General features: G+C 44.1%; 1 protein-coding gene across 6 annotated transcripts in view; it reads right to left on the minus strand.

The window, feature by feature from the left end:
• Positions 1–3,811: 3,811 nt before the first annotated feature.
• atp6v0a1a (ATPase H+ transporting V0 subunit a1a) overlaps positions 3,812–16,078 on the minus strand; it is a 57,423-nt gene continuing 45,156 nt past the window's right edge. For 4 of the 6 annotated variants that reach the window (XM_063184968.1, XM_063184989.1, XM_063184960.1 and 1 more), the window contains exons 19-22: positions 15,452–15,472; positions 14,382–14,499; positions 8,018–8,189; positions 3,812–5,833 (exon numbers count right to left, since the gene is read on the minus strand). In XM_063184968.1, the coding sequence (XP_063041038.1) occupies positions 5,740–5,833; positions 8,018–8,189; positions 14,382–14,499; positions 15,452–15,472 (405 nt within the window). In that variant the 3' untranslated portion in view covers positions 3,812–5,739. The remainder of the gene's footprint in view (positions 5,834–8,017; positions 8,190–14,381; positions 14,500–15,451; positions 15,473–16,078) is intronic. The other 2 variants (XM_063184995.1, XM_063184981.1) reach the window with 1 other exon arrangement.

Genomic DNA, 16,078 nt, shown 5'->3' on the forward strand with positions numbered 1-16,078 from the left:
CACACACACACACACACACACACACACACACACACACACACACACACACACACACACACACACACACACACGCCAAGACCTACTGCAATCCGTACCTCGTTAATCTGTTGCTGAGATGATTCTTGGAAACGGTTCTTAGAATATGCACACGCACACACACTCACTCTCACACAATCACTGACACACACACACACACCAACCCACACCGCCCCTCTCTCACACACATTGACACAGACACAGACACTCATGCCCACATACACTCAAACCCACTCGCACGCACACTCACACCGGCTCATCACACATTCCAGGCCGGATTATTCCTGTATGTATGAATTAGGGGAAGGTGCGGGGTTAGGGAAATTAGGCTGACAGGATGTCAAAGTGTAGCACAAACATGGGGGGGGTACTGTAGCATTGTAGTTGGCTATAGCTACAGTCAGACACTGGAGCTGGACTGGGGTAGAAACAGGGCCCAGGCACTTTAGGCTTAAAGGGGCCCCTCATAATTAGCTACACAGAACTGATTCACCAGTGGGCCCTGGCCTGCACCCTTGTGGGGTAATGTAAAAAAAAAATAATAATAATTCTGAAAATAGGGGCCCACGAGGGTGCGGGGCCCACCGGGAAATGCCCGCTAAGCCAGATGGCCAGTCCAGCCCTGACAGTCAGACGCTGGAGCTGATGCTGTTACGCAAGAACACACTAACAGGCCCCTCACGCTGGGAAACAGACGGCACAAAACCCAAGCAAGAGGCACGATATGATATGAAATATAAAGAGCACGCAGAGTGTTTCTTAGCTCATATCATTATACTGTGTGTGTGTGTGTGTGTGTGTGTGTGTGTGTGTGTGTGTGTGTGTGTGTGTGTGTGTGTGTGTGTGTGTGTGTGTGCCTTGCGTAGCGTGCAAGCGCTGTTGTGACTGACAGGAGGCCAGGAAAGTAAGACTGAGTCACACACATTGACTCCTACATACTTGTGTACTGGCCAATTTCATAAGCACACTCACTCAACACTCACACACACACACACAAATCGTACATTGTGTTCCCTGCCTGCAAGCTATATAATTTACCTGTTGAAGAACCTGAGCATCCAAGAACCCAGATTCACTAATCAGAACCACGACTACACAAAGAAAGCCCCCATGATAAATGGAGTGAGTGTGTGTGTATGCGCGTGCACATGTGTGTACGTGTACGTGTGTACATGTGTGTGTGTGTGTGTGTGTGTGTGTGTGTGTGTGTGTGTGTGTGTGTGTGTGTGTGTGTGTGTGTGTGTGTGTGTGTGTGTGTGTAAACTCAGCAGGGGGGGGGGTCTTGTTGTATTCAATTAAAACTTTTTGGGAAAACTATGCAGACATATGGAAAGAGATGCACTGCATCCCCCTAGAGTGGATAGGACAAAAGGATCCTTGTGTATTGTAAACACATTGTATGTATGCACATGTGTATGTACGTGTGTTTGGACTGGGGGTAGGGAGGAATTCAACTAGTGGTGGCCCTTTGTGTGTTAATTCTGAGACTATGGGAGTGTGTGTGTGTGTGTGCGCGCATGCCTATGAGTGTGTTAGCAAGTGTGAGTGTTGATTCTGAGACTCTGTGTGTGAGTGCGTGAGTATGTGTGCTCATGCACGCATGCCTTTGAGTGTGTTTGCAAGTGTGTGTCTCTTTGAGAAAGATTTATGGAAAAGCATAATTTAGGGGTCATCTCCAATGCTACCCTCATCTTCCCCTCCTCCTCCTCATTCCACGGACAAAACCGGGTTACATGTCGATTAATGTTGAGTGAAAACGACTGTTAAAACATCCTCTGCAGCTAATTTCTCGAGGTGCTCAGTGGTAGGGGAATGTTAGTAGGCCCGTGCTTTTTACACAAACGGAGTAAAAAAAATACCCTTCGGGGGCAAACCCTTCACACTAACATGACATAATTTACAGCCATAATAAAGCACTGATGATGTCTCTCCATTGTATGAAACTAAGTAGCTTATTTAAGAGCGGGAGTGAAACAGGGCCGCTCAAGTGCCAATGCGGTCACTGTTTTTGCTACGTCTGTGGGAAACGCTGGTTTATGTTGGCAACGGCCACGGCGGTCTGCCACTAAACCCCTCTGACATCCCGGACACATCGTGTCAGGAACCGCACAGGTAATTGGGCAAATTAACCTGTCACGTAGTGGGGTCCGTGACAAATGATATAGGGCAGCAGGATTGGGAAGAGGTGTCGGACTGTCTAGCACACTGGAAAAAAATACATGAGACCCGGTAAACTGATACATGTGAAAGTGGCTAGGAGTTTACCCTGCGCTTCAAATCATTTTTGGAAGTAAATGGGTTTGATTGCTGTGGGGATGGCCTTGTGGGGTTTCGGTGAGTCAGCCAGCCACACTATATAGTAAGTGTTTAGGCCAGGGGTGGGGAACCTATGGCTGGAGGGCCGTTTGCGGCCCTTGAGGCCGTTATATCCGGCCCCCGACACATAATGTTATGCAGCATCACACAAAATATTCCATATTTTGTAAATGAATCTTAGAAATCACATTGGCAATACAATTAAGTTATATTCAGGGAACCTAGAGAAGGTGGTGTTTGTTTAAAAGGTGGCTGCCTTCAAAATAGGCCTAAAGTGAAGGGGAAAATCCTGGTTTGTGTTCATAGTATGGCCCTCGGAGGACTTTTACGGCCCTCGGATGAATTTGGAGTGGCCCTTCGAATGAAAAAGGTTCCCCACGCCTGGTTTAGGCCAAGGGGAACCACCTGGAGAGATTCCAAAAGTGGACCTCCACCCATTTTCTGGTGGCTCACAAGCCTGAGTAATATCAGGTACTCTGGGACTAACTAAAAGAGGTCTAGACTCGACATTGGTCTGGACCAATTAGGCATCAGTTCTTCAGACATTTTGGTTCCTGTTGCTGTTCCCAATGTCGCCACCTCATGGAATATCACTGCTATATTACAAAGTACTTCTTATGTTAAATGGAGATCCCTGTCGCCATCTGCTGACCAAAACAAATTCTTACAAAACTAGAGGAAGATGTGAGTACACCTTTTACACTTTTTTTTCTGAATCTGAGTCATATGTTCATATCCCTAACCCCACTACCTCCATAGAGAATAGCCTTAGAGTAAGCCAACATAAAAACGTTAATGTTGGATCAACTTGTTCTTGGATCAAATTCTTGACTATTACCTTTGACAAAAGGTTAAATATTAAATGGAATTTTCAAGGCATTTTGTTGCAATGTTCTAGGGTAGGATTAAGTCAAATGCTGTGGTTTGACCAAACCGAGTAAGTCATTGGGTAGGTAAGGGGCAATTATTAGAGTAAATGCATTATTTAGTGTAATTCTAGTCCACGATCTCATTTTTTTTCAATGGATTTCCACCGATAACGGCATTGACTGAGAAGTTACTGTCCAACAGCAAGAGTGGCAGTACAAGCTTAGAATAGTGTTTCTCAGGGGGCGTTGAGAAGAATACAGCTGGGGAGAAGGGTCTTAGTTCCAATTGGGATGCATTAGTCTATTTTATTTTTCAATATTAAGGGGGGTGTTGGCAGGCTTATGATTAGGTCAAGGGGGCATTGGGAGGCGTATGATGAAGTCAAGGGGGCGTTTGTTTAAAAAAGGTTGAGAGCCACTGGCTTAGAACTAAAAAAAAAAACAATATCAATAATACTGGCCCCTTGTAACTTAACATTTCTCAGGATGCGTCACACCAAACACAACTGCTCTCACCCCTTGTTTAGTTTACGGCGTGGGAAGCCAACAAAATCCTTTGTGTCTTTATCAACAAGAAATAAACAGTCATGTTCACATTTCTTTTCCTGTTTATTGACAAAAAGCACACAATAGAGAACTCCTACAACAGCCCCGCCGGCAGTCAACTAGACCTTTTAGTCCCATTCACATCACGGCTCCCTGAACGAACACCCTTTAAGACTACATGTCCCACAATTCAATAGTGTAGTGCCCACCCCCTCTCCAAGAAGAGCCAGATAGGTCTTGTTGTAAACTTGCACAATGATGAACAACGACAAACAAGGTTTTTCTTTTTTTTTCGACAGAAACATCAAGGAGCTCAAGACTTAAAATGTTCCCTGCCTTGTTCAAGACTGTTGTGCTGTAAAATGAATGCTTTGTGAGATGTGCGTTTTGAGTTCTGCGATGCCTGTTTTATTTCTTACAATCCACACCGCTTTCTGTAGAAATTAAATACGGAAATGAGACAAAAACAGAAAAAACAAAGAAATACAGAAAGAAACACATACAGTATAACAAAAATAGAGAACCTGACGGAATGACACCTTCAATGTATGACCACAAACACATAACAAAACAAAAAAAACTAAATCCATTCCAATGGAGGGTTGATGTGTAGGGTGTGGCTGTGGCTATATTTGGATATGTGTGGCCATCTAGCTATGGAGCAGTTCTAAGATCTCCAGTTGTGGGAGCGGAGCACAGGGGAGACACAGGCTATTAACACAATTAAGGCTATTAACTATTAACACAAACAAGCGTTTACATGACGTTTTCAAAGCAGAATTAAGCTTTATTCAGAATTAAATGGAGCTAATTAGGAATTAAAACCAGTCATGTAAACGTAGCAATTGTGCATCTGTGGATCCTGCGAGTCCTCCCACAACGTTAAGTGCTAACAGTACACACACACACAAACAATTAAAAATCCCTTTAAAACCTTTACAGTGGGACAAGGCGGGCAGGTGCAGAACTTTTCATAATCCTCATTTTGATTTTTGTCCGTCTCGTCTTGTGTGAGATCTGGTACTGGTATGCACGCGAGTGCCTGCGTGACTGTGTGGAAAGGAAGGGAGTGAGTGTATTCAGGATCTAGTGGGCAGCAGGCAAGATGGCACAGAGGTGGTGACCATTCCCATACCAGCCTCCACAGCTTCAATGGAAGGAGTCTGAACTTCAAACGAGGATCCGAGCCACTGGTGAGTCCAGGTAGTGGACATACAGTATGAGGCAGAGACGAGGCGCAGCTCATTCCGGATGTTTCACTGGCGGCCAGTTTATTTATTTATTTATTTGTTTGTTCGTATCCATCATATCTCACCGACCTCTGACAACAGAGGCAGGAGTACTAGGGCGATTCACATACAAGCTGAGCCACCATAGTTCCCACCTCCTGCTACTCAATTTGATGGACAGACCCCCTGACTTCAGACAAGCTCACTTATGCAATGCGGGTTGTACCTGTATGCTAATGCTCAAGCAATCACAAACAAAACGAGCAAATGCACACACAGACATGCACAACAAAAAGATTGCTCTCTACAGAAACCGGGTATTAGACGCATCACAAACACAAAGTGTACACTACGCATGTCAATAACAGGACTCCAATAACTTATCCAACTAGATTACACAACAAATAGACAGACTAAAAACGGACTCAAAACACAAGAAACAGGAATAGCTAGCCGTTAAGTGCCACAAAATCTGTTGCTACCGGAAAATGGTTAAAATGTTGAGAAACCATCTGTTTTGCGCCGAAATTCAGAAAACCATAATCAACTACTATCATGAGCATGTGCATTGATTTTGTGACTGTTGGAGCTTTTAATATGATAGCTTTAGCTTTTCAGAACACTGGTGCACCTGCCAATCGCCACCCATCGTCATTCCAGGGATCTTCTAAATTCCTTCATCTGATTGGCTGTGTTTTTTCTTTGTAGAGGGTGAGTTTGCTATTGATTGAGTGGGTTGTTCATCAGTCCTCAGACTTTCCCTCCAGGATGCTGTCGAATGTGAATGGCATGAACTTGAAGCCCTGACCCTGGTAGAACTTGTTCTGAAATTCCACCCTATAGAGAGGGAGAGAGAGAGAGAGAGAGAGAGAGAGAGAGAGAGCGAGAGAGAGACAGAGCGAGAGAGAGAGCGAGAGACAGAGAGAGAGCGGAGGGGGAAAGAGAGATTATTTACTTATTTACAGAATCACAGGACATTTGAGAGCCTTTGGTGGTGAACACCACAATTTGCATACGGCTTGAGTCATGGTCTGCAAATAAACTGTTTAACCCATGTGTTGAAAACCTAAAAGGCTTAATCCCTAGTTCAATCGCTCATATACACTACCCCCCCCACTGCCCGTTACAGAGCCCCTCACACCCCCGCACTCTGAAACTGAGCCCTGTGTCTGTCTATAAATAGCCACCTAGCCACCACCGGGCAGCACGGTGACCTTTCAACTGAGGAAGCAAAGATGAGTGGCATGCTGCCGCGGGCTGTGTGAAGGGGGCACAGCTCAAGGCTGAGGGGTGGGGCACAGTGGGGCACACGGGGCCCCTCCTCGCCCCACTTTAGACTGTTGCGGGCTGTGTGAAGGGGGCACAGCTCAAGGCTGAGGGCTAAGGGCTAAGGCACCCAATCAAAAAACACACACATCCAGTGACTGGTTTCGGGTGCAGCTTCAAAAAAGTAAATCCATAAGTAATGAAGAAAACCGCACACCGATGAACTCCCATTTAAGCCATTTTTAATGCGTGACGTTTCGGGCCCGAAACGTCACGCATTAAAAATGGCTTAAATGGGAGTTCATCTGTGTGCGGTTTTCTTCATTACTAAGGGCTAAGGCACACAGGAGGGCCCCCCTCCTCGCCCCACTTTAGACTGTCAGCCCTGGGCACTCTCAATGCTACTGGAAGTGCACTTTGGGAAATGCGCCCCAAATGGAGACACATACTACACACAATTGTGAACTCTGCCCTCCTAAAGACACACACCAACTCCACACATACACACACAAACAATTTCTCAGCACCTGCATGTACTTGCATACAAATGAGGGCTATGTCAGACACGAGGTGCCACTTGTGCAGAAACAGCATTTCTCTGAAGAGGTGATGACAGATTGAAGCGAACACACTCACAAGTATGCACATGTGCGAGCGCACACACACACAATGTAGCAGGCAGTTTCTCGCTTGCACGCACGCATGCATGCACGCACGCGCGCGCACTGCAACAGGCAGTTTCACACACGCAGACTCGCTAAGCCCATAACAACATAACAGAAGCACCTTCAGACACCCACATAAAGGGTGAAGAATCGGACAGAAACTCACGTATGCCTGACCAGACGCACAGTACATGAACACATGATCAAACACGGTAGCAGCAGGTCACAGCTTTCCCTCTATGCAACAGCTCAATACAGTAAACTGCTGTGAAAGTAGTCATTTACAGGAACCACATGCATTTATTATACCCGGCATCACAGTTGACCTTTCACGCTGCTATGCTGTTTAAAAAAACAAATCAAAGTACATAAAGCTATATCCCTATGCATGCAAACAAGTTTGTTTAGAACAATGTTTTCTGTTTAGGAGGCTTGACTCACATAATACATAGAAATACTTATTTGTGTTGTCTTGCTTTTTTATTGCAGATTTTCAGATTATGAACTAAAATTGGCAATGAATGAAGCTGCTAGAGAACAATGCTTTGTTTAATGATACAATACATGACATGAAGACCTCAGATGCAAGACCTTGTAAAAGCCATTACAAAAATGCACTTCCAGGATTTTGCATCTGAACTCTTCATATGTTTTGGGGATTCAACTCTCGGTCTGCCACCTCTCGCAATTCTGCGTATTTCCCAATGAGACCAGCAGAGGGAGGGAGAGAGCTGTTCAATGGGGCCCCATCTTGAAAGCTTACAGCTGTAACTATCAGACATGAGTTTGAGTAGTACTGATGTGATGGTACTGGTAGTCATAAACAATTACAACTACCTAATTTGTGCCTTCCAGGAAAAAATCAGTAAAGGAATGCTTCTCCATTTGTGTGTGTGTGTGTGTGTGTGTGTACCAGGGGCGCTGATAAAAATGTTTGGCCCCATGAAAGATTCAAATTTTGGGCCCCCAAAATGACAAATTATGTTATCAGCATCCTTCCAGGGCCCAGTCAGAGCTGTTGGGCCCTTAGAATCTGCAACACCTTACCAACCCTCACGGCACCCGTGTGTGTGTGTGTGTGTCTCCTTACCAGTGCAACCTGAGCGCGTGTAGGAATGCGGAGAGGCCCTCCATGATGAGGAGGATGCAGATTGTGAGGGTGGCGAAGAAGGCGAAGATGACGGTGAGCAGGAAGAAGCCGGCGAAGCTCCTGGAGGACAGGCCGATCTTCATCACCATGCCCCACAACACCTCAGACAACTCTACAGAGACAGAGAGAGAAGATGAGTTTAGACTTTAGACACAGCCCCATTACACCTCAGACAACTCTATAGAGAGAGAGAGAGAATATGAGTTTAGACTTTAGATACAGCCCCATAACACCTCAGACAACTCTAGAGAGAGAGAGAGAGAGAGAGAGAGAGAGAGAGAGAGAGAGAGAGAGAGAGAGAGGAGAGAGAGAGAGAGAGAGAGAGAGAGAGAGAGAGAGAGAGAGAGAGAGAGAGAGAGAGAGGAGTTAAGACTTTAGATACAGCCCGATGGTGTAGAGTTAACATATTCTAGAACACTGCCTTAACTGCATGAAATGCTACCAACTGAAAGCGATCAAATGATTGGGAATGTAACGGTATTAACAGTGAACAGTGAACAGTTAACTGAGCCTATATGCCAGGGGTTCCCAACCTTTCTCAACTTGGGGCCCACCTCTGACCATCAACAACAACCAAAATCAACAACACCACACACCAAAATATGATTATTATTTTTGGAAAATGATTTCAAGGCCCACTTGGAATACCTTCAGGGCCCACCAGTGGGCCATGGCCCATAGGTTGGGAATCACTGCTATATGCAACTATATTAATGTATTAATAGCTTTCTTGTATTGGTAAATAGTTACAATACATATAAACTAGGCGTACAGTATAAACCTTTTATAATGTAAATACTTCATGGTGCATGTAATAATCTTCTTATTTTATTTTAGTCCGGCGGATTAGACACACAAAAGGGCCTAATCATGCACTTTTGAGTAAAAGCATGAAAATTGGTACACATATCCTTCTTGATATGCTGATTAATATAAGCGTTGGAGGCGTCGCGAAAAATGAAGAATTTTCAAGATGGCCGCCAAATCCAATATGGCCAACCCAAATTAATGAAACTACCTGACACGTTGATGTAAAAGCATGAAAATTGGTACATATATCCTTCTTGATATGCTGATTAATATTAGCATTGCAGGCGCTGCGAAAAATTATGAATTTTCAAGATGGCCGCCAAATCCAATATGGCCAACCCATATTAATGAAACTACCTGACACTTTGTAGTAAAGGCCTGAAAATTGGTACACATGTCCTTCTTAATATGCTGATCAATGTTATCGTTGGAGGCGCCACGAAAAATGCTGTATTTTCAAGATGGCCGCCACATCCAATATGGCCAACCCATATTAATGAAGCTACTGTACCTGAAACTTTGTTGTAAAACCATGAAAATGGATGCCCAGTTACTTCTTTATATTCTGATTAATAAAAGAAATGGAGGCATTGCAAGAAAGTTTAATTTTCAAAATGGCCACCAAATCAAATCTAGCCAACCCATATTAATGAAACCATTGATGAATTTAACACCCACTTTGTAGTAAAAGCATGAAAAATGGTACACATTTACCTCTTGATATGCTGATTAATATTTGAAATGGAGGCATAGCAAATAAAACCCGAATTTTCAAGATGGCCGCCAAATCAAATGTAGCCAACCCATATTAATTAATCCTCCAGGCACATTGTGGGATATACAGTACCTCTAGCAGTTAGTGACGACTGCATAGGCCTTGTGTTTAATATGCCTCTCATGACTACAAATTCAAAAGGGTCAAGATTTCAAGGTTGCTAGACAGAAAGTTCAATTGATTTGTCAATTCATGGACATGGTTAAAACATGGTTAAGAAAAGAAACCAATAATTAATTACTACTTCTAGCTGTACTTCAAGGTTTTCAAACGAACTGCAATCCTGTCCCATGCATGTTGTATGGGTATGTCTTGCCTGGTTAACACCAGTTGATCTCACAAGTGAGATACTCTGAAGGTTACATATGCAATTTCTCATAGGAAAGGTGTGGTTTAAAATTGCCCATGGCTGTTAATTGGGTGTTACGAATGTTTCATTTGGCATATGCATAGCCCAAAGCCAACTGTGTCAGTTGTATCTATTCAAACAAACTGCAGTCATCGCCTTTCCACCCTTCCCTGCTCACTGAATGGAGCCCAAGATCTGGTACCTTTGCTGAGGGATGGAATCCATGCTGTCTTTCAGATCAGAACGATTGTGCAAAGCAGCATGGGATTCCCCAGGTTGTGGTATATCCTATGGCCAACATCAATCAAACTGCCAACAATGCCTAATTAAAAGATACACACAAACTTTGAATAAATGGTGAATGGCACAGTTGGTGCAAAGTCAACTCTGGGTATGTAAATTTGAGTAACCTTGAGTGAAAGTTTACTTGTACAGTATTAGGATTCCTTTTTTGGCTATAATAATAGTGTGCAAGATTTGGCTTATGGTGAACCCCCATTTCTGTAATTGTAGTTCAAGGTATGCAAACTATGCATCATATGCAAGGTGAAGTTGATAAGATTTGATTTAACCCCCATGTTGAGGGGGGACAAGATTTTGTTTTGTTACTTACAGCACTTGAATGAAGGTTGTGCACATTTATTTCAATGATAAATGGCTCAAATCCATTGAAAATGTGACTAAAATATTTATTGACTCATTAAAGACTACAAATATGTTTCTACTACAAGTACAGAGAAATGTATACTGAGATAAATATAGGTTATTTTATGCCCATTTATACATCTATGGGTTGGCCATATTTGATGTGGGGCCCTCTTGAACATTCTTTTGATTTTTTGATGATGTTAATACAATAAAAATATACATGTGTTTTCATGCTTTCGCTGCAAATTGTGCCCTGGTTTCACTAATGTACTGTAACACAATATGTAACTCTACACATCTATATATAACATTAGTAGGGTAGGGTTTGATGTTTCGAAATTAGGCTATGTTAGGATCACTTCCAGAGTAATCTTTTTTAGGACTATTACTTGTGTGTGTGTATGCGTGCACACACTTCTCACGTGAACCCTTCTACATTATTATAAATATCACTAAGTATATGTGTGCTGATTGCATACTCCTACTACAAAGTGCATGGTGGTTTCACTAATATGGGTCAAACATTGTTTGATTTCTCTGGAAAATTAATTCCTAATCCATTCCTAATATTAATCTACACATAAAGATGTAACTGGCTACCAATTATCATGCTTTTACCACAAAGTGCCCGGCAGTCATCCCATCACTTTTCAAAGCTGCTACCATCATACCTGTGCCGAAGAAATCATCACCATCATGCTTCAATGACTACCGTCCTGTAGCACTGACGCCCATAATCATGAAGTGCTTCGAACGGCTAGTCCTGTCACACATCAAAGCCACCCTACCCCCCACCCTAGACCCCTACCAGTTCGCATACCGAGCCAAGCGATCCACGGAGGATGCAATTTGCTCTGCCCTCCATCCAGCCCTCACCCACTTGGACAATAAAGACTCATATGTGAGAATGCTGTTCATTGACTTCAGTTCAGCATTCAATACCATAATACCACAACAACTCATCAGAAAACTGGACAAACTAGGTTTCAGCACCTCCCTCTGCAACTGGCTGTTGGACTTCCTGATGCAAAGACCACAAGCAGTACGGGTAGGGAACAACACCTCGAGCACCCTGACCCTGAGCACGGGGGCTCCGCAAGGTTGTGTTCTCAGCCCCCTGCTGTTCACGCTGCTGACACACGACTGCACAACGACCCACAGCACTAACCATCTAGTGAAGTTTGCGGATGATACAACACTGGTGGGCCTCATCACCAAGGGCGATGAGACTCACTACAGAGAAGAAGTAGACCTGCTGGCCAGATGGTGCAAAGACAACAACCTCCTGCTGAATGTCAACAAGACCAAGGAGATTGTTGTCAACTTCCAAAGGGTCCAAAAACAACTGCCACCACTGACCATCGACGGCGATGCTGTGGAGAGAGTGAGCAGCACCAAGTTCCTTGGAGTGCACATCAGCGACGACCTCTCTTGGACCACCAACACTACATCACTGGCGAAGAAGGCCCATCAGCGTCTCTACTTCCTGCGCAAACTAAAGAAGGCAAGTGCTACACCCTCCATCATGACAACATTCTACAGAGGAACCATAGAGAGCGTCGTGTCCAACTGCATCACAGTGTGGGGAGGAAGCTGCACGGAGAAAAACAGGAAGACACTCCAGCGTGTTGTGAACACAGCGAAGAAGATCATTGGAGTACCACTCCCCTCCCTGCAGGACATTTACACCACACGCCTCACCCGGAAAGCACTGATGATCATCAAAGACACAAGCCACCCTGCACACAAACTGCTCAGCCTCCTGCCCTCTGGAAAGAGGTACAGGCGCCTCCGTTCCCGTGCCACCAGGCTGGCGAGCAGCACAATGCACCAAGCGATCAAGATGCTGAACACTCAACCCACTCTCCCTCCACTGTCAGCCTCTAGCCAGCAAGGCCACTGACAACCCCCCCCCCATCCCCCCACCACCATATCTGCGACTGAACATTCCACCTGCACTACTATACTCGTGACTGAACTTTCAACCTGCACTAACTCAAAACATGCACACACACACACACACACACACACACACAACACACACACACACACACACACACACACACCACACACACACACACACACACACACACACACACACACACACACACACACACACACACACACACACACACACACACACACACACAGACACACGAACACACACACACACAAGCACACTGCACTTTCTGCACTAAACCCAAACATACACACACTGACACACACACACACACACACACACACACACACACACACACACACACACACACACACACACACACACACACACACACACACACACACGAACACACACACAAGACGCACACCGCACCTTCTACCTGCACTAAACACATACACACACATACACACACACACACACACACACACACACACACACACACACACACACACACACACACACACACACACACACACACACACACACACTGCTGCTGGTGTACTTGACAGACCTTTTTTAATATTTATTTTCTTCAAAATGCTACTATTACCATGTCAGAACGCTATAAAGGACTTTTTTTAGGAAAAGCACAAAAGCACAACAGATACCTCTTAATGTATGTCCTCTACAAGTCTTCTGTTGTCCAGTCTTGCACTTTAAATGTCTGTATGAGCACTGTCTATGTCCATACTGTCTTAAGTCCATGTATAAGTACTGTCTATGTCTATACTGTCTATGTCCTTACCTAGATTAGTCTATGTCAAATGGGAAAGCAAGAAATGTAATTTCAAATTCTTTGTATGACCAGTGCATGTAAAGAAATTGACAATAAAACCTACTTGACTTGACTTGACTTGACTAGTTAATATGGGTTGGCCATATTGGATTTGGCGGCCATTTTGAAAATTCTGTGTTTTTCACATCTAATAATCAGCTGAAAAAGAAGGAAATGTGTAACCATTTTCATGCTTTTACTACGTGCATAATGGATTCACTCATCTGCTATACAATTCCTGTTATATGGGTCGGCCATATTTCATTTGGTGGCCATTTTGAACATTTCAATTTTGGTTTTGGTTTGGTTTACGCAACAATTCCATTTCTTACATTAATAGGTACATCATAGAGTATGTATTTAGGCCTACCAAATTTCAGGCATTTATGTCGCAGTGCATGATGGTTTCTCACTAATATGGGTTGGCCATATTGGATTTGGCGGCCATCTTGAAAATACAGCATTTTTCGCGGCTCCTCCAACAATAACATTGATCAGCATATTAAGAAGGACATGTGTACCAATTTTCAGGCCTTTACTACAAAGTGCCAGGTAGTTTCGTTAATATGGGTTGGCCATATTGGATTTGGCAGCCATCTTGAAAATTCATATTTTTTCTCTATGCCTCCAATACTAATATTAATCAGCATATCAAGAAGGATATATATACCAATTTCCATGCTTTTACAACAACGTGTCAGGTAGTTTCATTAATTTGGGTTGGCCATATTGTATTTGGCGGCCATCTTGAAAATTCTTCATTTTTCGTGACGCCTCCAACGCTTATATTAATAAGCATAGGAAGAGGTATATGTGTACCAATTTTCATGCTTTTACTCAAAAGTGCATGATCAATTCACCAATCCGCTGGACTATTTGTCTTCTGGTTTTTAATTATCCTAAGCATATTTCATGCACAGACATTGAAAGCTTTTTACTATATTCAATTACTCCGCAAATACAGTATGTGGGGATATTGCTACTCACGTGCATGAGCCAGACTGAGGGCCCAGAGCCGCAGGTAGGACGCTGTGTTGGAGATGCAGCCCAGACAGTACTCTATAGTGTGGATGGCCTGGTGCACTGCCACATCCCCAAAGTCAAACTGCAGAGACGAGAGGAGAGGAGAGGGAGAGGGAGAGGGAGAAACGAAACAGGAAAGGGAGAGGAGAGGAGAGAAGAAGAGAGGAGAGGAGAGGAGAGAGAAGAGGAGAGGGAGAGGTAGAGGTAGAGGTAGAGGGAGAGGTAGAGGGAGAGGGAGAGGGAGAGGTAGAGGGAGAGGGAGAGGGAGAGGGAGAGGGAGAGGGAGAGGGAGAGTAAAAAGGAGAAGAGAGAAGAGGAGATGTAAAGAGAAAGGAAATGAGCAGAGAGAGCAAGAAGAAGTGAAGATGGAAGAAAGAAGAGAAGAAAAGAGATGAGAAAAGAAAAGAATAGAAGCAAAGAAAGAAAACAAATTGAAGATAAATAACGTTAACATAAATAATGTTAGACAACTCTCAGTGTGCTTAATCTTATCCAAATGTATCCGTTGATCTTGTGACGTTCTAATCATTTGGGCTCCTGATATCTGATTGGCATTGCAAGATAAGACAAACAAACTCCCATAGCGCAACTGGTCACTACTCCCCAAAATCAAACAAACCAATCTCCACTTTGTTCGATTCAAGTCTTTGTAAGCAACAGTAAGGAGCTGTATGGAGAAACCACTGGCTGTAGACCCAAACTGCACGTACAGTACTCATACAATGTGCTACAAAGCCCTGAGCCCAATACCACCTCAAGAACAGCCACCGACATGGAGCTCCACACACGCACATGTACGCACAGACCCACGGACACACATGGACACACGCATGCACACCGCTTTTTAATCACAACACACAGAGGACAGCAAAAGCAGGAAGTTGAAACTGGAAAGAAGGTCAAGGCGCTCGCAGACACAACAAAACACAAGCTGAGAGACACACGTGCATTAAACACACACACACACACACACACACACACACACACTGGCAGGCATGAGCATGAACAACACGCATTTGGCGCTCTTCTCTTACCACTTCTTCCTCGCTCGAATGCTTGAAAATAACAACAACAACAAACAAACACACAGGGTTAAGCTTTGGTTAGTTTGCAGCACTCACAAAGCAATGACAGTTGATGTTAATGGGTGAGAGACACAACACTGATGCCAAAGGCAGTTGTATGAGCTCAGAATTCAAGGTGGTCTTGGTGTACAGTAGTCATGTGCAGATATGAGCACTGGGGAGCTCAAAATTAACTACAGTCAAATCAGGGGTGTGTTTCTTGAAAGTGTAGTTGCTAGCCAGTTAGCAATTTGGGTAGTTGCCAATGGGAAATTGCATTGCAAACAACAAAGTAGCTAACGTACAGTAGTTAGCAACTATGGTTTCGAGATATTGCACCAGAGACTTGCTGTTCCTTCACTGGGTTAGTACGGTGAGACAACAGCACAAGCAGAGGGCGTCTTTCTCTTTATCCATGCAAAGCTCAAACGAGACAAGATGGCCGTGCTGTTGTTTTTTTTAGCACTGGGGATGTTACCAAGGGACGGGGCCTGTGTGGTGTCAGGTGGGGCACTTTTGGCCCAGAAAGTGGATTGGGGGGGTGCTGGCATGGGCTGAAATGAGGTGGGGGGGTCGGGGGTATACGGGCAGACCCAG

The sequence above is a fragment of the Engraulis encrasicolus genome, chromosome 2 (assembly GCF_034702125.1).
Source record: "Engraulis encrasicolus isolate BLACKSEA-1 chromosome 2, IST_EnEncr_1.0, whole genome shotgun sequence".
NCBI classification, from domain to species: Eukaryota; Metazoa; Chordata; class Actinopteri; order Clupeiformes; family Engraulidae; genus Engraulis; species Engraulis encrasicolus.